The sequence below is a fragment of the Mastigoproctus giganteus genome, chromosome 10, assembly GCF_048544385.1.
Source record: "Mastigoproctus giganteus isolate SK-2022 chromosome 10, ASM4854438v1, whole genome shotgun sequence".
Taxonomy (NCBI): domain Eukaryota; kingdom Metazoa; phylum Arthropoda; class Arachnida; order Uropygi; family Thelyphonidae; genus Mastigoproctus; species Mastigoproctus giganteus.
Genome location: NC_143584.1, coordinates 176,678,109 through 176,704,292, shown reverse-complemented (window position 1 = coordinate 176,704,292; position 26,184 = coordinate 176,678,109). Strand labels below are relative to the sequence as shown.

The window sequence follows — 26,184 nt, the reverse complement described above, 5'->3', positions numbered from 1 at the left end:
GATTATATTTTTACTGTTTTTATTGGAGTGTTTTCACTTTTTATTATGTGATTTTAGCATGTTGTTTACTCGTAGCAAAGATTAATATTCTACTTTGTACAGAAGTTAAACATTGTTAATGAATTTCATATAGAGAGCATTATCGCAGGTTTAGTTTCCTTTTATTTTTGGATAAACCATTGGTGATATGTAAAAAGTGAGGTACTTTTACTAGTACCTCACTTTTTACATATCACCAATGTTTTTACAGTTTTTACTAACTGTAAAATTCGTAATAATCAACAGAATTTAGGAATGTTGATACCCAAAAAGAATCATTAAGTGATGCAGATAATCGCAACCTTTTTTTTTGTAAATGTTTGTACAGTTTTGTTGTTGTTACTGTTCCTGAATTGATGTTTATATATAGTTAAACTGATCTCAATTTACAGACATTTACGCAATTTACGGACATAATACTCATGAGCAGATGAATGTTTTCGGGTGATCCTTCTTTTAATTATAACACTTTTTTTCATTCTTCCATATGGAACATTTTATGTTTCAACCAGTTTTGTTCACTTTGAGTTTCGTATCATAGATCCAGCTGAAACATCATGTTACATGTTTACCCTTCTTTTCCGTCTTCCAGCAGATCGATTTTCATATGATTCTAAACATACTTTGTTCAAAGTGGACTCTTGACTTAAATGTCAAGTGTTCTCTTATGGAGTTGTGCTATAACTGTGATTTTCTCTGTATTTTAATTTTCTTAGTACATAATACATAGTAAACAACGCTGAGGTATGGGCGTGGTTTCATTGACGGGAGTTAATAACAGCTCCAGAAGATCACTAGTTTCAGACAGACAATCCAGAGCCAATTAGGGAGGGACAGACAACGACGCAATCATATCGTGCTCTCATCTCGAATATCTGACCTCTCTTTCGCTTTCTGGTCACCACAAAGGCTGAAATTGAAGATAGGAGCTATTAGGATGTCGGTACAAAATGTGTGTATCAACGATGGCCACTGTAATACTTAAGTAGACTAATCGAAATTGGACAAATCGATCGTTTACTGTTCGATTTTAATCGGCATGAAACAGGGTAACATCATCGCTATTTAACGACAGCCTCTGCAAATAAACTTGGTTGACTATTCGAAAAGTCAGCAAATCAATCGTTTGCTGTTTAATCTTAACCCGCGAGAAAGAGGGTAATATTAAATACGAAGAACAATTTAGTTTTCCTTTGTTCCAATATAAAACAATTTTGGCACTGTTGGATTTCGCTATGACAATCAACAAATGTCATCAACAAACATTTAATCGCCTTCGTCTTCGCGCAGATCAGAATAGCCTGATCTTTGGGGAAGTTGAGTTGTACGTGACTCTTTCTCGATGTAGAACTTAAGTAAGTCTGGCATCCAAATTCAAATCACAAGGTTGGCAAGGATCATGCGTCGACTACTGTGACTTCCTATACTGTTTGCAAAGAAATGTTCAGCATCTACAGGATAAGAAATAGGTTAATATATATTTTTAAATTTTCAATTTATAATTTAATTATTATTTAACTGATCCATGACCAGCACAAAATTCGCTGTAAATAATTTATATGAAAAGATTCAAAATACTTCCATTATATCGATTAGTTTTTGTAGCGGGGTACCTAAGCAAGGGAATGCGTCCCCACATAAGTATCCTTCAGTCACTTTTCGGATGGAAATATGTGATATGCTTAATGCCACGGATCATATCAACTCTGAACTTGTCAAAGCAGTATTCTTCCTCAAATCTGACGGCGGTGGCGTCTTGAACTTCTTTACTTCTTCTCCGGTCAAGAATTTCAGTTTACAACTTCCAAAACATCACAAATCAAACCAAATGCACTACAGAAAGCAATCTTCTTTGAGAAATCCCAAGAAGGCGCAATTCTAACAACTGTCTTTCGTCAGTTTTTGTAACCTTTTATTTGATCTTTCCATCAACACATTTTAACTTATATCGACGCTCAAACTCGTACCTGTAGCACTCTAGAAGAATTTTCCTTTCTTCACTTCTTCAGCCTGTCACTTAAGCTATCTAAATCCAAACCATCACGCTAGTCTCAGCCTAAAAAAGCTTAGTAGTCTATAACCAGAATTTTAATTTCTAAACGTGTTCCTTAGGCTCCAGAATCATTAAGGAAAATCGATATTTCAAGTTTTAAAGAACAACAATGTATTCACTTTTCCATATTTATCTTAACGTATTTAAGCCACCGATGTAATTTCTAAAATCTATTCTCGTCCGACACTGATAAATGCGAATTTTTTGACCTTCTATAGATCTAATTTTGAAGCTGCCAGATTAAGAACTTTTATGGCTGAAAAGTCATCTCGTGAGTTAAAGTACTTTGTATTCCATACTTGACATTGGCCAAAAAATATATAAAAATTACAATAAATTTACAGTCAATGTCAGAAAATGGATATTAATTGATGAATGTTATATAAATAAACGTACATGTTACTAGTCTTTCCATCTACTTGCTGGTTAAAATTAAATAATCAATAATGCAATTAGTTTTCATTGCGCTTTTCATCCCAGAATTGATTTTCTTGTAAATTAATTCCTGAAAATATTCTTAAAAACGTTTTAATTAGGCGCATCGTATATTGTCATAAAACTTAATATATGAAAGGCTTAAATTTATTACCTATCTGTGTAAATTCTAGTTCAATTCGCTATAAATGCATTATAACACACCAATAAAAATACAAAAATGGAATATTTGTAACGTGCAAGAAACATGGCTTAGAAAGTGCAACTTTCTATAACTAGTTTTCTTAATAAATTTTTACAAATTAACGCGTAACGTACTGCTGATATTTAATTAAATGTATTGTCGAATGAAATAGTTTTGCGAAATTAGGTGTTGGCTGCAAATTGCTAGAGGGCATAAAGAACCATTTATACACTAACAACGTAGAATGGGCGATATTATAACTAAATTATCGCCCAATTTCAGAAACTACTGCAGTGGCGCTGACTACCATACACCAGCGCATGCTTCAAATAGTGCACAAGCAGAGTCTGCCATTTGTGTTTAATTTAATCAAAACATTTCGAGTATCGTTCATTTTGCACTAATAAGGTAAGCTGAAAGAGACGGTTAATTAGACCCTACGCGTATTGTGCTACTTTGGTATTCTTTGGTTAGGCGTAATGCACTGCCATTTAATATTGGTTTTATTTCGTGACTATTTTTCTCTTTACGATTACTTTTAGTGCTAGCTTCTTCATTTCTATCTGTGTGTGTGTGTGTTTAAATTTTTTTTTTTTTAAATATTTACCGTAATCTGTTTCGAAATGCAAGTATTAAAATTACAGTATTCGTTACAGACGCAAAAAGTAGTTTATTATAATTTTATGAATATAGGCCTAAATGGGATGTACGTTTGTTATTCCATCTAGCAGGGAAAAATAAACTCCTTGCATACATATGCAAATATTAAATATTAGTTCGGAATTTATTGCTGAAGAACACCGCGCCAAGGCTGAATTAATAAAATTGTGTGAAGAAGCTGATATTAGCTTTCATGTATTCAGAGAGATTTCTGCAATATATTGAGCAAATAACTTTAGTATATCATTTTAATCGAAATCACGAAATGCTAAAATGCAAAGTTTGAAGTTTTGAACTTCATATCGATAAACTTAATAAGAACAGTTTATTTTTGATTTTTCTTTCCTCTCTTTCTCTCACATATATGTATTGCTATGCTCGTGAAATGGTAAAATAAATGCAAATTAATATACACTGTGCTGCCACTTTATTAGGTACACCCCCGCTGTGCACACAAATGGTTTATCCCACAACGTTGCAAGTCACATGATATAAATGCAGCAGAACAACCTTTCTAGTATCACTTAAGCGTACAAACCGTAGCAAGAATTGGGAAAAGGAGTGATCTAACGGACTTCGAACGTGGCATGGTAGTAGGTGCAAGACGTGCTGGACAAAGCATCTCTGAAACGGCAGTTTTCCTGAACTTTTCACGCACCACAGTTTCAAGGGTGTATCAAGAATGGTGCAACGAACAGAAATATCCTCTCAACGGCACTCCTGTGGAAGAAAATCGCTTGTTGATGAGAGAGGTCAGAGGAGGATGGCTAGAATTGTGCAAGCAAACAGACGGGCCACAATGTCGCATATCACGTCAGAATACAACCTTGGTGCGTAGAACTAAATATCGTAACGGATTACTAGTCACACTTTGTCGCGAATGGGCTACAACAGCCGATGGCCACATCGCGTACCTTTGTTATCAATGAAGAACAAGAGAGCACGCCTCCTGTGGGCACAGCAACACCAGCACTGGACTATCGAGGATTGGAAAACAGTTGCTTGGGCTGACGAGTCGACGTTCCTGGTGCATCATGTTGATGGAAGGCTTAGAATTTGGCGAAAACAACATGAATCCATGGACCCATCATGTCTGACGACTACTGTGCAAGGTGGTGGGGGCAGTGTCACGGTGTAGGGAATGTTTTCTTGGCACACGTTGGGTCCATTGTTATCCATAGATTCACGTCTGAATGCAATTCACATCGTACCTAAACATCGTTGCTGACCAAGTGCATCCGTTCACGTTGACAGTTTATTCTCAGTCAGATGGTTACTTCCAGCAGGATAATGCGCCGGTGCACAAAGCCCGAATCACTATGGAATGGTTCCGGGAACATGACAATGACTTTTCTTTGCTGCAGTGGCCCGCTCAGTCCGTGGATCTCAATCCTATTGAACATCTTTGGGATGAGCTGGAAAGGGCTGTTCGCTGCAGGCCCACAACTCCGTCGAATCTCAAGGAACTGCGTAACACATGTCTGCATGGTACTCGATCCTGCCAACGTTTTCAGCATCTTGTTCAATCCATTCCTAGACGAATTCAGGCTGTTTTGAAAGCTAAAGGAGGCTCAACACGCTACTAGGTAGGTGTACCTAATAAAGTGGTAGCACAGTGTATTTCTCTGGATCTGAATAGCAGAGAGTTCAAAAAAATTATTTCTACCTTTTCTTTCTTTCTTTTCCATTTATCAAGGGAAGGAAATCGGATTCGTTGAAATAAGATTGTCATGCGATTAGTGTCATAATTACAGGGAGGAATGCAATTAGCCAATCCCTGTGCGATGTAAAATATCAAGAGTTTTTGGAATAAATAAATCAATTATAATACTAAAGGGGGAAAAAAGTAAAAAATTAAAAGGTGAACAAATAAACATATTATTTCTATATTGTTTGGGCTTAACTGTTCAAAAATATAATAATAAATACAGTAATAATAATATTTAATTCTTATTATTATTTTCGAAAAAAAAATCATAATAAGTTGCTTTTTTTTTTCGTTTATCTTGTTTTCTTAGTTTTACTTACTAAACCGTGTATTGGTTGTCATTCATAATCCTAATAATATTATTCATAATCATATATCGTGGATGGAAAAATGGTTTTGGGACATTTGCTGAACTGCAGAATCAAACTTCCAAAAATTCAACGGATAGGAGAGTCAAAAGATATGTTCCTAGTATAGAAATCTTAATTGCAATAATATAATTGAGTTTCCAATAGTAGCTTTAATTAATGGTTTCATTTGCACTAAAATTAGATTATAAAGTTTTTATCGATTCACTGACAATCACAAACTTATTATGAAGACATAACTCACTCATATCAAGTGGTCTTGCAGTATGAATATATATTAAGAAATCATGAAAACCGTTTTTTCTCAGTAGGACTGTTAATAAATTGCCTCTGGTATAGATTTTTGTGAGATGGCATGACTATTTTCGAACGTTCCTTCTGCTCTTTAATAACCATACCAAATCATCAAATCATATATAATAAATAAAAATATACCTGGAAGTTTTTACACTTATTTACACCACTTTCTTTGTGTTGTTAACTGTAGGCACCACTAATAAATTTTGAGAAGGAGGGGGATGAATCTGATTGGTCCACTTGACATCGATGGTTCGACTGTTGATCCTGCTCAGGTAGCTGACAAACTGAATGAGTATTTTGCATCTACATTCACACATGAGGAATCCTCTAGAGAAGTGTAGGACAAAAGTTTATCAAACTCTTACAGGGAGATGAATGATTTTGTAATAACAGAAGAAAATGGAGGAGAACTGTTGAAGTTAAACATAAGAAAGGCACTTGGGTGGATGCGATCTACCCAGTTATATTAAGAGAGACAGCGAAGGAAGTAAGCAAACCCTTATTCATAATTATGAAAGCATTCTTGGCTTCAGGGGTGGACCCCACGGAGTGAGGATGCGGAATGTATCCCCAATTCACAAAGGGGGGGATCAAACGGTGACAAAAGTAATTACAGACCCGTTTAACTCCTCTTCTAAGGAAAATAATGGAGTTACTGGGTAAAGAAGTAATGATAATCTAGACAATCCCTTTTATAAGGCAGTGGTCAGGCTGCACCTTGAGTACTGCATACAGGTCTGGAGGCCTCATTTTAGGAAGGATGTAAAAGCTGCTTACAGAAGGAACGAGTACAGAAGAGGGCAACGAGATTGGTGGGGGGGACACAAAGGGGCGTCTTACCAAGAAAGGTTCTGCAAATTTCAACATCTGAAGACCAGGCATCGGCGAGATGAATTGATTGAGTTGTTTAAGGCTTTGAATGATTTGAGCAAGCTCAGTACTGATAGGATTCTTCCTCTTGCTCAGATTACGCACTTGAGGGAGCATAAATTCAAATTGAGTTGTGTTGATTTTACACTTGTTCCAACTTATAACAAGCAATGATCTTACTCGGTTGATCTATCACCACCTTCCATGTTCGGTTTTTTGTTAATACGGATTGTACATTTTCTAAGACTTTTTTTTATAGATTTCGGATTGAAATTTATGGAAGATTTAAAATTATCAATATCATATATTTCAATTCTAAACCAATACATTCAAAATTAGGCCTACACCAAATTGCCATCTGAATGTATATAAAACAGCCAAATGTCGTAATCTTCAACACTCCATTATTTATTTTTTTATCTTTAGGAGTTTAGGAGATGTTCCTAAAATCAGAGATAACCCCAGACAACGTTCTTAAAAGACAACAGACAACATTCTTAAAAGGTAGACTGATAGACAAGCAGATTTTTTTAATCTTATTAACAGCATTCATAATGCATGAGTTCTTGTTATAAATATGTAATGCTAAGGAAGCTTGGGAGAATTATTCGGCACACAATAAATTCTTAATGATGGGAGATCTGAAGTCTGTTATCAAGGGACTGAGTACAGTTCTAAGTTCTGATTGAAGAACAGATGTTTGTTTCGCTGTCCAATCCCCGGAGAAGAGATGCAGCATGCTATTCTATTTCCTAGTTAATTCTATGGTGCTTTTTTTTTCGAAAACCTGACTTCACATTAATTCTTTTGCTATTAAATTTTAACATTGCCACAGTTTTTTTTTGGTGCGATAGAGGAATTATTCCTATAAATCCTAAAAACAGGATTCTTGGGTTGGCAAGTAAAAGGTATTTTCCGTGGAAGAATTTCTGATAGCATGTGAGAAAGGAATCTTCGAGGAGTATGGGGTTGTAGATGATGAATAAATGCATCCGATGGTTTCGAGAAGTTTGCCCCAAGGTTGGAGAAAAGAATAATATTAATTGAAGTAGCTTATAAGGAGTTCTGCTGAAACCTCTATTGGATATTAATGCATGCTTTTGCGGGTCTTGCAACTCGTAGGTGACAAGAACTGAAGATACAAACTTTTAATAAATGTAATAACATTTTCTTAGTTTTTAGTGAGTAAGGAGGACTTAGTTGAGGTGCCAATCACCAAGAATTGCATAAAAATTCTGCATAATGTATAAGACTTACGACGTCATAAACCAGAAATTGATAGAACTCTTAAATTGAAAAATGCATTTGGAGATTATTTCTCAAAAAAACTCCTTTAAATTAATATCATACTTCACAATATAATCGCTAGATATACTAGAAGAAATGTCATATCGTAAGTGATCTGTCTCTTCATTTCTGACAAAACACATCAGAGAAGCGGAGCCTCAGAGCCAGGCAATCGATCAAAATCGGAGTCTGTATCGGAATACCAGATGTTGCCACACACACGATTTTCTCCAGATCTGCTACCTAATGCGAAACGATACCTCTCCTTTACTGCAGTAATCCTAACGCCCAAAAAAAAGTGCAAGAATCATCAGTCCGAAATGCCTTTGATGCAGTCGTTTAAGATTAAATGTAGATAAGCAACCACTCGCCCCTCACCTGTATCTTCAAAAATGCCAAAAATAAAAGCCTAGATGAATAAAGCAGCTTAAAAGAACTGCTGACATTTGCCTTCCAGGATGTAAACGTTTTCCTTTGAGGGATTTTAATGTGAACAATATTGCGCGAATCTTGAATCCAGATTCCCGATCAAGCTAAAGGATATTTTAAAAGAGAAATAAAACGCTAAATTGTTGAGTTTATTTAAAAACACAACCAGAAAAGAATGCAAAACATATTGATCTTACACGCTGTAAAAACAGCATCTGAGTATTTTTAATTTTCAGCTAAGTTAATTGGTAAGAATAGGGGATTTTCAATTACAAATCAGGACTTTAGTTAGAATTTAATCTTCATTCTACAGAAAATTGAATTGCCTTCTAAATGCAAATAAAAAGCTGGAAAAAATTAGTATTGATTAGGTGGACGGTAAATTTGTAGTAACGCGATCAGTTTAGTTTTCTGAATAGTTTTTTTTTTTTCATTTAATTATTTAATAAGATCAGTCAGATAATTACACTTTAAGTAATTAAAATGTTTCAGCCAATTAGATGAAAATGTTTCCAATAGTGTCATGAATACTGCCTGTTAAGCTGAAAGGAATTTAGAGTCAGCGAAAATATTTATTTTACATCGTCATGGCAATTAAAAATTAACAACATAAGCTTTTACTGATGTTATCTCAGTTTACTGGTCAATAGAATCTCAGAGAAGAATCATTCATTTAATCATAAAGGATTTTCTGCTAAGTACTTAATCAATTTGAGACCATAGCTGTGGAGTTTTCTTGAGTACAGAGATTAAACACAGGCGAAGAAGACGGTTGCCTTTTCTGCGTTTTCTAAAGGGTCTCTTATCAGTACGCTGTCCCATCACACACTCCAAAGAGAACTTTTGCTAATTATCTACATTTTACAGAAGATTTTATTCTGTGGAAAACTGGTGGTTCGTTGCATTAGTCTTGTGTAATTCTTTGTACTAATTCTTGTCTTCCTACTTGTCGTGGCAACTGAAAATTAACAATATAGTCTTTTACTGATGTTATCTCAATTTATCAGCCAATTGAGTTTCAGAGAGAAAAGCGAAAAGTATCAATCATTTATTTAACTGAAGTGAAATTTCCACTCCTGATTTAGCCTCTTATAAACTGCCATCAGCGAAACTACCCGTTGACATGGAAACTGCTGTGACAACAACGATACTGTCAAAAGGTCGCAAATTTTAAAAACTTCTACATATGTGTAGCTCGACTGACAGTTCCTTTTACAATCGATCGTTTTAGAAGTCAGATTTCATAAACCTGATGTGTGCCATTTTAGACTCTCTGCTTTCTCAATAGGGTGGTACCAACTTACAGACTTCATCAAAGTAAAAAAGGTATTCCATACCTTCAATTCGAATGTGCCCTTTCTTAACCATTAAATACAGTGAATTTCTCATTTATTACGTAACATCTGCTTATTAAAGAAGTTCGTCCTCACTGCAGCGCAGTGGTTATAATCAATGATAATTTTTTCTTTCTGCATCAATGAAAAAAGGACCGGGTTCGAATCCCGTGTATAGGCTTTGTTCATTCTGTGGCTGAATTAGTCTGTCTCGGGCGAGAATTGCGAAGTTTTTTTTTTCTCCTGGAAACTTGGATGTTTCGTCTATAAAACAAGCAAACTGACCAGAAAAAACACGCAATTTATGGACATAATATACATCGGTGGATGAAGTTGTTCTCAGATAATCTTATATGACAATTTCTTTTATTACAGAAGCTCGGATATTAAGGTTATATTTTATTGTTATTATTCTAGGTTTTGTTCAAGGTTTATTTGCCTTTCGTACTCTGAATATGTCCATAACTAGACCGAAGTGATTTCACGAGTTTTACCCATTGTTTTCCCTCTACCATGAGAGCCTCTTAGAGCCGCATTGTAAGTTCTCTTTGCAGTAGTGGTCCAGCATGCATCGTTCCATGTCGTGAATGCGAGCTTGCATGTGTTCTGTGGTCGTTTTGCAATTTGCTGTTTGAAAAACCCGAGTTTCCAGGAGAAAAACAATGCTGCCCTCACCTGAGACCGACTAACTCAGCCACCGTTGTGAAAAAGATCATAAAAATTCCTCGTGTCATTAACGGGATTCCAACTCAGGTCTTTCCTCCTGGTGTGGGGAAGACAATGACTATACTGACTGTACTACCCACGTGGGGGCTATTTTGAGGGCGAGAAAGAGAGTTAGAAAACTTAAGCCATTCTCTTCGGCTAATTGTGTGAATATTTGTAATAAAGTTTTACTGCACGAATTCATCTTGAGAAGTTATTGCAGTCTTGACACGCATAAAACTTTGCTTCAACCTCAGCAAACAAAAAATAGCTTTATAAATATAATTTTAAATTTTTTTAAGATTTTACATACGTACTCTGGCTTTTTGGTTCACCCTGTTGAAAAACAAAGCCATAACTGAGTGATTAGTGCAGAGTGCAGTAGCATAAGCATTTGATGTGACCGTGATTCTAGTCCATGTTACTGCTATTTAAAGGTAATGATCATGTTCATGGTCGTAAATGATTAATTGTACTAAATTATTAGTATGAACATAAAAACCGAAAAAAAATCTGAGAAATGGATTTTTCAAAATAAAATAAACTAATTTAGACTGACAACTATCAAATGTTATTGAGGTTAAAATTGCAGAGTAGTTGAAATAAATCCTCCGTTTCAGCATAAAGTCTTGGTCGAGTGGTACCCGTGGTCTGGGTTAGATTTTCGCTTTACACTGGAGGAATTTCTGACAGCATTTTGCGGTGATTTGTTTCGGGTTTTTTACCTGCCATTAAACAGGTCAAACCGCCCTTAAAACACACAGCTACATCCCGTACACACACACAGCTGAGGGAGGAAGTGGGTGGGAAACCTCCATATGTAACCTGTATAAATATCCCCAGGATTAAAGACTTACTTCACCATCATCTAGACAAATCGCCATATGGTTTAAAATAATTATTTTAAATTTAGTTGTTCGTGTCAGATGTCTTTCTTATTAACAGAAGAAATAAACATAAAATAAAATAACAGGAAATAAATCTTAAAGGAGAATCTGTTATGGATTAATTTACTGTTTAATTGCCTTATTAAGACACTAGTTAATGAACGTATTTACCTGATCATAAGAAGCACTTTTACTGTTTAATTGCCTTAATAATACTATTTAATGAACGTGTTTACCTGATCATAAGAAGCACTTTTCTTCCAGGAAAATGTTGCTGAAACTCCGCTGCGTCATACGGCCATAATGTATAATAGGTGCATGCAGTAAGAATTTTTCTTTAAATCTTTCTGTATATTGTTCTTGCATAGCAAATGCAAGTGAGAATTTACGTATGTCTCAAGAACTCGTCCTTTAGTCCCAAGAAAAAGATACATAAAATCCGACTTTCTTCCAAAAACCAGAAGTCTTTCAAGGCTTCTAGAATCAGCAATGATGTTGATTGTACTGAAGATGACTCCCTCTTTGAAGACGTCAAGTAAAATAATCAAAATATTTTTTACTAAAATTTGCTTTTAAAAATCTGGGTACGTCTTATGGTCCGGCAAATACGGTAAACGAATTTGTGGTAATAATAACAAAATTAAAATCATTTTTCTTATCAAAAAATTCTATTCCATGTGCAGTACAAACAGTATGTGTAATATTAATAGTAGGTCTGAATAATTAACTGTTGAATTATCGGTTTTAGTTTTATTTAAAGTAATTTTGCAGGATAGATATACACCGATCAGCCAAAACATTATGACCAGCGAGTCGTTATGCAAATCGAAGCAACTGCAGGTGACCTACAGCGCGTGCGCGGGTCGGTACACGGTATAAAAAACACCTGGTACTGAGCTCCGTTAATCAGTGTTACTCTTGTTCTTCAGATGAAAAAGGCACCAACTTAAGCGAGTTTGACAAAGGCCAAATTGTGATGGTCAGACGACTGGGTCAGATCATACCCAAAACGGCACGGCTGGTGGGATGTTCACGTGGTTAGTACCTACCGAAAGTGGTCCGAAGAGAGGAAACCCACGAACCGCCGGTGAAGTGTTGGACGACCACGGCTCATCGGTGCTCAAGGTGAGCGAAGGCTCTCCCGGATGGTACGTGGCAACAGAAAGGCGACTGTGGCGCAACTAGCCGGAAATTGAAATGCTGGTTACGGGAGTAATGTGTCGCAACGCACAATACTTCGAACCCTGCTGAATATAGGGCTGCGTAGCTCCAGGCCGCTCCGAGTGCCAATGCTAACCACGGTTCACCGACGACAGCGCCTACAGTGGGCACGCGAGCATCGAAACTGGACCTTGAGTGATTGGAAGAAGGTCGTCTGGTCCGATGAATCACGTTTCCTATTGCACTATGTGGACGGCCGGGTACGTCTGTGTCGTTTACCTGAGGAAGTGATTGCACCTGGATGCACTGTGGGACGAAAACAAGCCGGTGGCGGCGGTGTCATGCTTTGGAAGATGTTCTGCTGGGACGTGGTCCAGTCATCCATGTGCCGAACAAAACTAATCACAGAAGCGCCAGATATAGCCATCAAGAAGAAGATACCTTGCCTCAAAGCCGTTCCTTGGTGGGCGCCAGAGCTCACAGATCTCCGGAAAAGGGTAAATAGTGCCCGCAAGGCATTTCAGAGGGAGCGTAGATCCTGGCCACAGGCAGAGGTCGATGTACTACGTCAACAGTACCGTGAGGTCAGAAATGACTACACAGCTAAAATAAAGAAAAGGAAGAAAGCCTCATGGAAAAACCTAGTAAATACAGAAGGAAATACTGACCCCTGGGGAGTGGTGTATCGGGTCACCACAGACAAACTCCCCAGAGGGAAGTCGTAAAGGCAACCGAGATAGCTCAGGGAACCTAAACCAAAACATGGAAATCCTTTCTTCCTTCCTGCAACCGAGCCTCAAACCCAGAAACAAAGATAATTATGTGAGGACAAAAACTCTACACAACCACAGCTGTTGAGCCTCCTTTCTCACCAATGGAGCAACATAGTGGCAGCGAGGATGAAAAATAGAAAGATCCCTGGTATAGATCATTTTTAGCCCGAGATGTTCAAGATGGCGGTAGAAACTATACCGAACACAATATTGGAACTCCTCAACCGATGTCTCTCGGTGGACCACTTCCTAGCCTCGTAGAAAACGGCACAAATACATTTTATCTTAAAAAATCCGACGAAACCACAGGGAATGCCAGGGTCGTATAGGCTAATCACCTTGCTGTCAAACTTCATCAAGCTCTTCGAGCGCCTTCTCTACTAGAAAATCGAGAACCACTTCCAAGAATCAACCTCATGTCGCCTAATCAATATGGCTTTAGGAAGGAGCGCTCTGCTTAGAGGTTCTGTAAAATATTATTGAAACAGCTAAAAACTGCAACACAAAATACTTCCTCCTAATATCGGTTGACTTCGCAGGAGCCTTTGATTCTCTCTGGTGGCCTGCTGTTCTGGCCCGTCCGGAAGGCTCATATCACAGGAGACTTATATCGATGTCTCAAATCCTACCTTGAAAACAGGCGAATCACTGTTACAACTCCATACGCCTCTGTTTCTAGGCCGGTCCACAGGGACTGCCCTCAGGGATCTGTCCTGGCGCCACTCATGTGGAACCTGGTCCTTGACGAGTTCCTTAATATTGATATTCCAAATGTTAAAACCCAGGCGTATGCGGATGACCTGGTTCTCATGCTGCAGGCTGACAGCCGAGCACAACTGAAGACCATAGCATACCGGGCCACTAGCGATCTGCAAAAATGGGCTAGCTCAAATATCCTTACTATCTCCTCAGATAAAACAAGTTCAAAACTTCTCAAAGGATATCTTTACCCTAGAAGACCTTCGCAGATTAAGATAAACTGGAAAACCACATAGTTGTTAGTAGAAAGAAAATACTTCGGAGTGATACTTGACAGAAACCTTAGCTTCACACCACATCTCAGCTACCTGAAGACAAAGATAAGAAGATATGCGCCCTACTGGCCAGAATCACTAAGAAAGACTGGGACTTGAAGAAGAGAGCCCTTGGCGTCCTCTTTAAGGCATTTATTCCAGCACTAGCCTATGCAGCTGCGGCCTGGTACACAAAGACTATCACAGCCGTCAACAAGAAAAAACTGAAGATAACACACCAAACGATATTACTCATAACGACAAGAGCTTGCTGCACTGTGAGCACCCAAGCATTCCAGGTCCTGGTGGGATGCCTTCCCCTGGACTTGGAGATTGCGCGCTGGGGGTTGCGGTACTAATATTTCAAAGGAAAAATAGTCTCCCACATAGGATTCACCACGGACCCAGAAAACTCCAAAACCGTGGAGAACATACGGATTGTACAACACGTGAAATCACTATGGAAAAATCGCTGGAACCTCACTAACAAAGGCTCCATTACTAAGAGGTTTATACCGGAAGTCGAACAAGTTTATCCACTCTCTCCGGCCTAGCTTTCGCCCCGACTCCAAACCACCGACTCCAAACCACCAAACCACCTATTGACTGGACATAACTTATTTAGAAAGAGACTACATGACTTCGGAATCTCAGCTACTTCGCGGTGCTCCTGTGGACAGGGGGAGTACCTGGTAGTACCTGGTCTACGAGTGTAACCATTACGAGGACCTCAGATGTCAACTATACACCAAGATTCACTCGCTTCTTCGAAACCAGGAGAACATCGTTCTGCAAGAGGAAGAGACCCACAAAGCCTTCACACTTTTGGCACAAAAACTGTTCCCAAGACAACGGACCTTACCCTTGAGTGGAGGTATCCCAAAAATTCACAAATATACGAATAGGACAATCAATCACGAGATAACAGCCATCCCTCAGTGACCCAATGTAACGGAAACACAACTAAGACCTGACTAAATTCAGAGAAACCCCTCTCTAAGGAACAACAGAAATAATGCTCGAAATATACACCGGATATTTCTCACAGGATCAGGAACTGACCAGGAAAAACTACACACCTCACTGGATCACTGGAATGGATCCCCAACCTGTGAGGCAACGAGGATCTGGTTGGGCCACCTTAGTGACAACGAATCTTATACAACCTACATGGTCCAAAACAGGGATGAAATTAGTATTCTACTTTGAAAAGAAACCCATTGATAAAGATCAGACAGTTGGTCTTCCTCTTGACCTCCTAAGCGAATGACAACAGAAATGGATTTCCAAACTGAGAGGCAGCCGGGTGTGTTAAGGTTAACCGTCTAAGCAACAGCAAACTGCTACGATATGACTGGACCAAAACATGGAAGAGACTTTCTTGCCACAGACAAGGAAAACACACCAATAAAGACTGGCGGTAGGACATATCAGTGTCGTCCACTGTAACAGTAACTGTGACTCAACTCGGTCAGAGACACCACAGAAGACCAGAAGAACCTCATCTCGCCTTGTTGGGCACCTGGACTAAAGGACATCCAAGGTGGTCGTATGACTCATCGTACACTGTTTCTCTCTTGAACGGTGCATTCTTACCCTTCCCGTGGGGATAGGGAGCTTTGCCCCCACTCCTCCCCTTTCCCAAATCACTTCCCTCTGTTGGGGCACGGACTTGCTCCACTGCAAACGCGGGACCATCCCCTCTATCGGCCCCTTCCTTTTCTTCCCTCCAGTCTTCAGCCTCTCCATCCCCTTTACTGTTGACTTTTACAGCGCTTTCAGCCCTACGCGTCCAAATTTAACTACATCAAAATTTCTTGCCAGTCCCATTTAGGCATTTAGAATCTGCTGGTTACGTGTTGGTACCAGATACCACAAGACACATTTAGAAATCTTGTAGCGTCTATTCCTCGCCGGCTGTTTTGGCTGCACGTGGAGGACCAACATCATATTAGGTAGGTGGTCATAATGTTTTGGCTCATCGGTGTATTTATCTATCCTGAAAATTTATCTATCTATCTAGCTTTATTAAGCTAAACAGCTAAAATTGATAAAAATTTCTGACTATTTGATCAATAGCCTCAAGCCTTATTGTTTTTGAATAAGTTTTTTGTTTTTAAATTATACCAAAAATATCGAGTTTCCTTTTAAGTGTGTATATAGCAGGATGTACTAATGAAAATAACAATTGATGGGAAAGGCAATGCAGGTGAATATGGTATCGACCGTGGTTCACCCCTAAATTGGCAGCGTAAATTGCTTTTCGACCTAGACGTGGCGAATGGATCAATGGATATCTTTCAGGCCGAGGTAGGAGACTTATATTTAGTTGCTGCAAAAGCTATTGGTAAGGAGATATTGGCTTTAACATGGCTAAAAATGTAGTTTATAATACAAGTATACAACCTCGTGGAATGATATTCTGGTGGTCTTATAAGCGTTAAGCAATGTTGAAAACTCCAACTCTGAAGAAACCATTTCACACTAATACGTAGCCACTCTTGTGTTCTGTGAGTGAGCTATAGGTTTAAGCTACAATGTTTTCAATTTATCATTTTCAGTAAGAGTGGAATAAAATAAAATATGCATTTCATTTCAATTTTGTTTCATTTTGATATATTGAAAGGAAATTCGTTTCAATTTCAATTAGTTTTACAATTCGTTTTCAATTCGTTTCAATTCGTTTTACGAATAAAATGTACTTTTAAGTAATAAAATGACATTGGAGTTAATAAGAGGAATGATTTAAATACTCACTTGGACAGGCAGGAGGATCACTTTTAAAATATACATGTGCTGGACACACCTGTCTGGCTACGCTTCCAGCTGCAGTATCTGGCCAACACTGCCATCCATCCCAAGTTCGGGGACAAAAATCATCTATAGTTAAACAGTAAGTGTAGACATTATATTTGTAGTTAAATGCTTCAAGTCACGTTAAAAAAAATAGAAATATAGGAATTAGAATTAAAAATTTTAAATTCATAAGATGACTAGGAAAAGTGCGCAACTTTTCTCAAAAGATATCAATTTTAATTCCATTTTTATGCTTAAAGTTCATCAGCCCATATTCAATAAAGTATAAACAAGCCGAATAACTAACTTGAAAACAAAAACATTGATTCAATGTTGAAAAGTAAAGCGGATCGAACCTTTAAGACTTCATACATTCACATTACCGTAAGTCATGAATTAATTATTAATATCTTTAAATTCGGTGAGCGCCTTGAAATAAATTTAAAAATTAAATTACGAAAAGAGACAAAGAATAATGCTTTGAAGTAATTAGAAAATTGGGGACAAATATAAAGAAATAATGCAGAAAGAAAGAGTCCATTGCACTAAATAAAATAAACAGAATCAGAAAACACCAGTAAGGATAAAATACTTTTGTCCTATGTGGATTTAGAAATCGTTTAGTTCAATGTCCATGAGACGAGGGTAGACAGAGAGAAAGAGAGAGGAGAAAAGTAAAAAGGTTGTAAGAAGCATCGGAGAATTCCTCTTAATTGGCTAGACGTTCTCTTCCATGATCTTTTATATGGCGGAAGTAGGAGATAATGGAGAATGCTAACCTAAGGACATATCTTCTAAAAACTCTGTTAGGAGTTTTCTCGGTAATGGACTTCGGATTGTTGTAATCCGCTGGCTTCACTAACTTGAAATGGTTAAATTCTACTTGCCTGTCCTAAAGAACTTCCTGCAGTCTGCGGGATGCTAACAACTGGTCGGATATTGTTGGGCTCTCTCTCTCTCTCTGAAAATGAAAATAAAATAGGTCCTACTCCACAGCCTATAAATTTCATCTATTTCTGAACAGCCGAATGAGTTTAGGTGAAAAACCGTGGATTTAACCAACTAAAATTGTTGATAAGCAAGCAACAAACAAAAATTGTGTGCTATAATTTTCTTCCCCTTTATTAGTTGACAGAGTTTGGTAGTCTATGTTCATCTCGGAGACAAAAAAGCAAGTATTCGAGGAGCTGGGCGATTTCTATTGTCCTTTCATCACGATGCGTGTGACACAACTCCTAGGCAGTTTTGTTTACACTGGTACTTTTGTTTTCAAGATGTGTTTGCCCTATAAAACGCTTTCAAGACGCTTCTGCTCTGTATAATAAGAGTAGGGCACCAGTCAAGCACAGATAACCGTAGACTTACTCAAATTGGTCATCTCAATAAGAAATAATTGCACAAAAATTGTGCAACTAAAAACAACCTTTTTGTTGTCCAATAATAAATTACAGCTCTCCTTTTCATAAACTTGTTTTTCTTGTATAAGGGATAAATTAGCATTTTGGCTGAAGGCTCTGAACGTATGAAGTATCACGCCAATTTTGTATGCAGTTAATAAAAGTATTTGCATACGATGGTGCAAAAACACAATTTATTTCTTATTAATAAAATGCAATGATAGTAGACAATTTTGTTTACTGAAATCATTTAAATGCAACCCTGAGATGTATCGCTAAACTTCCGGCGATGTCTCTATTTGTTCAAGTATCATATTCATTTAAATTAGTTCACTTTTTCTCCTTAAATACCTCATATATCCCGAGGTCATGATAAAAAATGTGGAAATACCAATTTTCTGTAATAATATTTGATTGTGTTCATTCTGGATAAAATCTAGGCAGTAATGATGCCAAGGAAACATTTTTTCCTGAAACTTCAACTAAATAAACACTGTATTTTAAAAGAATTCTTGGTCTCTAATTAACATAAGAATATTTGTTTGCATAATAAACTATTTTGCAGTATTTGTGGCAGAAAATGTTAAATAGAATACTTGAATTATTAAAAATTGTAAATGCGGCATTTTTTAATTTGTAGTTCTGAACAAATTTGTTTCTTTATCCAGAAGTATCTCATATCACTAACGTTAGGAAAATTACATAAAATAATTTATTGTTCTAACATATTGGACGTTGTTGCATCTTATTTTAAATCACAGATACAGTAAATGATTAGTATTAAAATGGCAGTGATTACGGGAAGGACGCGAAATTTTTCTTCAGACGAAACATGAATTATTATTACCATCATTAAAATGTGCCTATCAAATAATTTTAACAACTGTCCACCTCAGTCACCCCTGTAGGCAACTTATTCCAACTTCCACAACACGTTGCGCTACAGTAAACTTCAGAAAGTCTGGTCCAGTCTATTATAGTGTAGTGTAGTCAATTCTTCCCTAATATACAGGGTTATTCAAAATGATTCATCCGATTTCAAATGACTATATTTTTGAAGTTTACAAATACAGAGTGATTAGTGATACATTAACCAAAAGAAAAACTGTCCTAGTTTTGTCTCTCGCCTTATAAGTAATCTTTGTGACTTCCCGTAGTTACACGAGCAACATCGAGACGATATTCGAATTCCTCCCATACCCGCTCCAGCATGTCCTTTGTCACTGACTCCACAGCAGTAACAATGCGATTTTTGAGCTCATCCAGGGTTGTGGGTTACGCTGGCACGTACACAGCATCCTGAACGTACTCCCAAAAGAAGAAGTCGCACGGCGTAAGATCCAGTGATCTAGGGGCCTAGCTGTAGAGCACCAAGTCATGGGGTCCACTGCGATCAATCCACTGTCTGTCGCGGAGCTACAATGACAGTGGAGCTGTCTCATGGTAACCTTCTAAAACTTGTAGATTTCCTTTTTCATTTGGTGTATGCCAAGTTAATACAAGGTTGAGAGGTACGGAATTATGCTCATTTGAAATCGGATGAATCATTTTGAATAACCCTATATTATAATGGAGCTCTCTGCTTCTTGTCTTCATCTCAGTCTCGAACTCAGTGAAGAACTTTCTGACCTTCTTTGTAATTGGATAAAAATTGTCCATTACTTCTTCTAATTTTGTTATGGAATAATCCGTTCCACAAGTCGATTTTTTTCTATTGAACTTTTATTCTTAAATTTTTAATAAAAACTTTACTACCCTGTATTCGATATATCAGTCTGATTTTTTTCTTTCGTCGTGGTGGACTTCTGCTGTATATCCGATCCCAAAAGATAGTAATCCAGATGTTGTAAATCATTTTAGATCCATTTCTATTTCCTTTTCAATTGTTCCAAAGGGAATTGCTTCCATTGCTGAAAAAAACTAATTCTGCCCTGCCATTTCTAACGTCTAAATTACCGGGAAAAATGGTCAAAAATATTTTGGAGACGTACTTTCTTGTTTCAGATGCGTTCAATCAAATGGGAAATTAGATTTAGTGTTTAGACTTTGCTTCCGCCTTTGATTTAGTGAATCCTTACAGGCTCTGCCCTCTACTTCAACCCTTATTTTGGTGTTCAGGGAAATTTCCTTAACTTGATTCTCTTCTTGATTCTCATCAATAGAAAATTACAGTTATCTATGGAGTGAGGTACTCATTAGTTCCGTTTAATTACAGTAAATCGCTAGAAGCCATCAATATTGACAACTTATCTCATCATCGGTTCTTGTCAAAAAATTCTTAGAGTTAGCATAAGGAACTCGGTATTGCAGAATACACTCAATTTACAGACACAATATACTGTTGCTTCAGTTTGTCTGATTCTTAGCACACACTCACGGTTATGGACTGGTGAGTCTTCTGTATCCCTTGTGACTCCGCATTCTCAGCTGGGATGGTCCCAGCTGAGTATGTTGGATAGTGTAGATAAACACTATCCGATAGCATACGCAAATTAGCACTGATGTATAATTATAATACTTAATTATATGTAAAAATTCAATAAGTAATATCATCTACGACATATTTATCTCATGTACACCACGACCTTTAAAAGGTAAGATTATTACAAGGGATGGCTTTTATTCTTAATATTAATCAAGATAAATAAAAGATGACCCACCTGTAACAAGGGGTTTGGATCTGCTCATAACATGGCAGCACTCCAGGGCGGCTTGACAGCACGAAATCCATTTTAAAGTAAAACTTCTCGATGAAAAGGTGTCAAAAATAGGGTGACTAGTGTTCTCTGGATCAGCATAGTAGGTGAGATTAGTTTTTGGGTCGGTAAGCTTAGCATTTCTCGGATTATACCTAAAATTACGAGTAGAAAATGTCTCTTTTCAAATATAGAATATTTAAATTAGTAATAATTCACTTCAATGAGTTCGGAAAGTTAGTTCACTAGAGATGAAAAAATGACTTAATATGTTATGTCGTTTTTCTATGAGATATTAATTAAAATAAATGGACCCTAACGAACCCAAAAGTAGCTTTCTAAATTTTTGAAGGATTATAGAATTAATTAATAAAAACACACCAGTCTTAATTTCTTTCTGATAGAATAATAAATTTTATTACTTCTTGGGAAATAATATCGTAAATTGAAACAAGTTTTTAATGAGCAAATTAAACTCCAAATCAAACATAAATTTTCTTATGTTAAACATTACAAAGCTATAAGGATACCCTTATCATTTTGGCTTGTTCAAGAAACATCGTCTCCATATCAAAATTCTTATCAAAATTTTGTATTCCAAATATATTTTCTCTGGCCAAAATAGTATACACAATGACCATAACGTTAAGCCGTTTGAACCTTTGTCAAGAACTCTGCCTTCACTAAACCTCTTTATATTATCTTACGGGACAATCAAGACAACATTTACGCTAATCACTTTATTTTCTTCTCTTATTGCATAATACGAATACACCAACGAATATTAACAGTGACTTTCTGGTCAACAAGGATGTCTCATTATCTTCCTCTATTATCACTGTCGATGATGTCAAAATTGGTCTTAAAGAACTTATATGATTTGTTGGCAGTTTCTGAAAGGATCCTTTATGTTTGGAAAGAAATACCTAATAGTTTTGTCTCCATCATTTTCCGACTCTTCAACCTATCCCTCAGTTGGTATATATCTTGCTTATCTTAAATTGGGCAACATTGTTCCTTTTCTCAAATTAAGACCTATCTGCATTCTAAATTCCGTAGCTACGATTGTGAGATCAAATGGTTCAAATACATATCAGAGCATTTTACTTCTTTCTTTGTTCAGAAACAACACTGTTTCTATAACAGTAAATCTTCTGTAGCTAATACGGCTGTGTTCTGAGAGTATGACTGGATTCTCCAGTATAACTAGTAAAGGAGGTTAAGTAGACGTTATTTTTATATTATCTAGAGAAAGCTTTTTTAAAACAATTCCACAGCCTTCTAATGTATAAACTAAACTTGTACAGAGTTATTGATCCTATTCAAAAATGGATTTTGAACTACATCTCTACTAGGAAACAAAGGTGTCTTATCAAATACCAACTCCTTCAAATTTGCTTCTCTTCAAGGTATTCTCCAGAGATCTCTTTCATTCTCTATCTTCATAAACGACGTAGATCTTGTAGGTGGTAATCAACGTTGTTTATTTGTTATCTTCATAAACGATGTTGATTACCTCCTAAAATACCTAAATACTGTATTCAAGTTCCCAGAGAATGTCACACATTTTTGCAATTAACTCTTTAAAGGATGATCATTGACCTTGACTCAATTAAGGTCATTGACTCAATGACCTTGGTCAACAAACATGAACTGGGTCTCTCAAAGGATGTCTATGCTCTTTAAGAAAATATGTCTGGAAAAAATGACTAATGTAATGTAGAAATTCATTTCTTCTTTAATAGATACCCTCTGCTTTAATTTAAGCAGACTTCATTAAAAAAGACTGTTAGTATTGTCACTGTTGTTCATTGTTATTGTTTATTTTTTTAAATCCCTTATAAATTCATTTTTTATTTCATTTTAGAGTTTCAAGATTGTCGAAATCTGTTGAGCTATAAAAAGATATGTATTTATACAATAAGCAAATACTATAAACCAACGGTCTCCAACCGTTTTACTGGCGAATTATATAGGCAATTATCTGAGATCTTGCTGGCCTTATTACTCTTCTTTTTCGTTTTAAGACGACTTAGTTATTGAGCCCTACGACTTTCAAATTATAACAGCAAAGCTGCAGAAAATTACAAATATTTTAAAAAATAACGAAACTTTATGACATGTTATTTTATTAAAATCTGTTGGAAGCACTATGCGCATGCATTGCTCGTCCACTATCAACGAATATATAGAAGACAGAGGACTTAAAAGTTGAAGTGTTATCGTATTAAGTATCATAACATGGATTCCCTTAAAATAATTTACTGTTATCAGCTAAAAAACTATGTCATGAATTTAAATATGATTAATATATTTATTATAAGATTATCTGTGATGCCTAAAAGAATGAAACGTCAGATGACGCTGCTGCTTTAAGTTACTGTAAACCCCTAATAAATACGTACTTACATAAATTTTTCAGCAATACCAATAAAAGCCCATGTTGGTAAGTAATGATAGCATCGTCCACAAGTGTCCACCCTGTAGGCATCGAAAGGAAGGATACGCCTTTCAGAACGACAAGACAGTGGATACCCGGCAGTGGAAGATTTTGAATCATCTTCTGTGAGTGGTTGTTGCAGCTGAAAGCAATTAAACAAATACAGTTGGCTATTTCATAATCAAAGAAAGAGTACTTGTGTCTCCTTTCAAAACTCTCTCTCTCTTAATAAATAAGATTTTTATTAACTAATATTTAGATGGTAGTTCTTCTTCTTCCCATTCATCGATTTAACTGATCTTATATCAGTTGGCACTTAATTTCAGCAACCATACATACAACTATATTAGTTTACTTATTCACTTGTTACATAACTGGGTTCCCCATTTCGCTTAATTGATACTCATGAATATTCCGCTATAGTTAATACATTATCTGGAATACATATTTACACAAAGTTCTCTTCATTATCATTATTAATTTTCCTTTTACTCCTTTTCGTTTCCCTGCATCATTTCACAATTTATTACGTAACCTATTCGTCCGAGTCAATGTTCTTCAGGTTCATTATCGAAATTTCCCCTTTTTGAAAGTATATAACAAAACTCTATCCTCACGTTCTCCTCTCTCCCACTAATCCATCCTCATCTTATCATCTCCTCCTCCCCTTATTATTCCTCCGAGGTTTTGGAACCCCTCCCACATGAATCTCAACCAATCTTGGACTTTTTAACACTGAAGTAAAGTAAACCCTCGCTAATCCTGTTACAGTTAATCCGGATCGAAATATGAAAATTCTGTTCACAGTTGAGTACTTTGAAAGACACGGGATTTAGGAAGGCAGATGAGTAACTCTTACTGCGTGCTGGTTGACTACACAGAGGGAGACGGAACATGCATTGCACAATGTTACTACTCTGTGATTCACAGCATTGACTTGCGTGTTGTTTCGTATCGTTGTTGATTCTGAGTCGGACGGATGTTATTGCATATATCGCTTCGTTTGCGTACTTCTTTATATATATATATATATACACTGCCCTGCCATTAATATTCGGACACCTGCCTTTAGACAAAAAAAGAGCTTTTATTGTGTTATTTAATATTTTGTGCTGAAACCTTTTGCTTTTATGACGGCCTTCAATCTTCACGGCATACTCTCAACCAGCTTTTTATAAATGTCAGGTGATATGTTCCTCCACTCGGCCTTTAACGCAGCCACCAGTTCGCTCTTGTTCTTTGGGCGATCTCGACGTGCACGTATTCGGTGATCCAATACATCCCAAAGATGCTCGATAGGGTTCAGATTACGACTCTGGGCTGGCCAATTCAACTTTTCCACACCCACGACCTCAAACCACTCTGTTACGACCCGAGCAGTATGGCATGGCGCGTTGTCTTACTGATACCGGTATGGGCCTGTATTAGCAAGTATTGCCATAATGTTGGAAGTGGATAATGTCTAAGGTTTTCCTGGTATTGCACAGCATTCATGGTTTTCTCGATAACGACTAATGGGCCCAAGCGAAACCATGAAAAGTTTCGCTTGGGCCCATAGCATGACACTGCCTCCACCAAACTTCATCGCTGGGAGGATACAGTCAAAGGAACTGTTCCCCTGGCATTCGTCATACCCAGGAACGGCCATCAGACTGGTAGAGTGCGAACCTCTACTCGTCTGTCCATAGGACTGTTTTCCACTTCTATACAATCCAGGATTCGCGCACCTTACACCATGTTAATCGGCGTCTAGCATTTCTTGAAGTGATCAATTCTGTTGAACGTGTCATCTTGCATACCCACTTTTGCAATTGTCTGTTCGAAGCCCAGTGTGCATATTTATAGCAGATTATGTGACGTGTTGCATGCATAGGACCTGTTTCCCCATCCATGGTGGGGTGTCCGGATATTAATGTTAGGGCAGTGTAAATACGTACATAAATTAACATATTTTATATAATTATGGGTTCTAAACAATTAAAAAGTGAAATAAAAAGAAAACACTTTAGTTTAACTATCATTAACAAGCTCAAAGTGATAAATCAACATGAAAATGGTGTGCCTGGAAAAAAAAAAAAAGTTTCTGAAGAATTTGGTATTGGCCAACAGTCTGCGTCAGATATTAAAAAACAAAAAGAATGTATAAAGACATTAGCTTTAAAATTCGACGTGGGGAATGATAAAAGATCAAATAGACAGACATTAAAAAAGCCAAAAGAAGTGTTGCTGGAAGAAGCTGTATTTAAGTGGTATTCACAGCAACGGTCAAGTGGCAATGGCGTGCAACGCCAGCACCACCTGATAAATGTATAAAAATAATACAAAAGACAATACATTTATACATCTATCGATGGATAAATGCATTGCCATTTGATAGTTATATATCATTAAATTTTCCATTTATTTGTGTTCTAAGTTTTTTTGTGTTTTAGGGCTATCTTTAGGGCTTCACTAATTTGTGACAAAACCAAAATTTGTTCACAAAACCTTTGTGAAAGATTATCGCATGAATCTGAGAACGTGCTTCTCAGAAACTCGAAATGTTTGATGTTGTTGCTCATACTGAAATATCCTGGTGCGTGCCCTGAAAACAACCTCTCTGACGATGAGCAAACACTTTATCTTCACAAACAACCATAAATTTAAAAA

The 26,184-nt window shown here is 36.9% G+C and overlaps 1 protein-coding gene across 1 annotated transcript in view; it reads right to left on the bottom strand.

Annotated features, from left to right (window-relative positions):
• The window catches only part of LOC150079552 (calcitonin gene-related peptide type 1 receptor-like), a 120,273-nt gene that overhangs the window by 16,127 nt on the left and 77,962 nt on the right, over positions 1-26,184 (bottom strand). The window contains exons 3-5 of the mRNA XM_090383105.1: positions 23,505-23,677; positions 21,060-21,250; positions 16,964-17,086 (exon numbers count right to left, since the gene is read on the bottom strand). Coding sequence (XP_090239231.1) covers positions 16,964-17,086; positions 21,060-21,250; positions 23,505-23,677 — 487 coding nt within the window. The remainder of the gene's footprint in view (positions 1-16,963; positions 17,087-21,059; positions 21,251-23,504; positions 23,678-26,184) is intronic.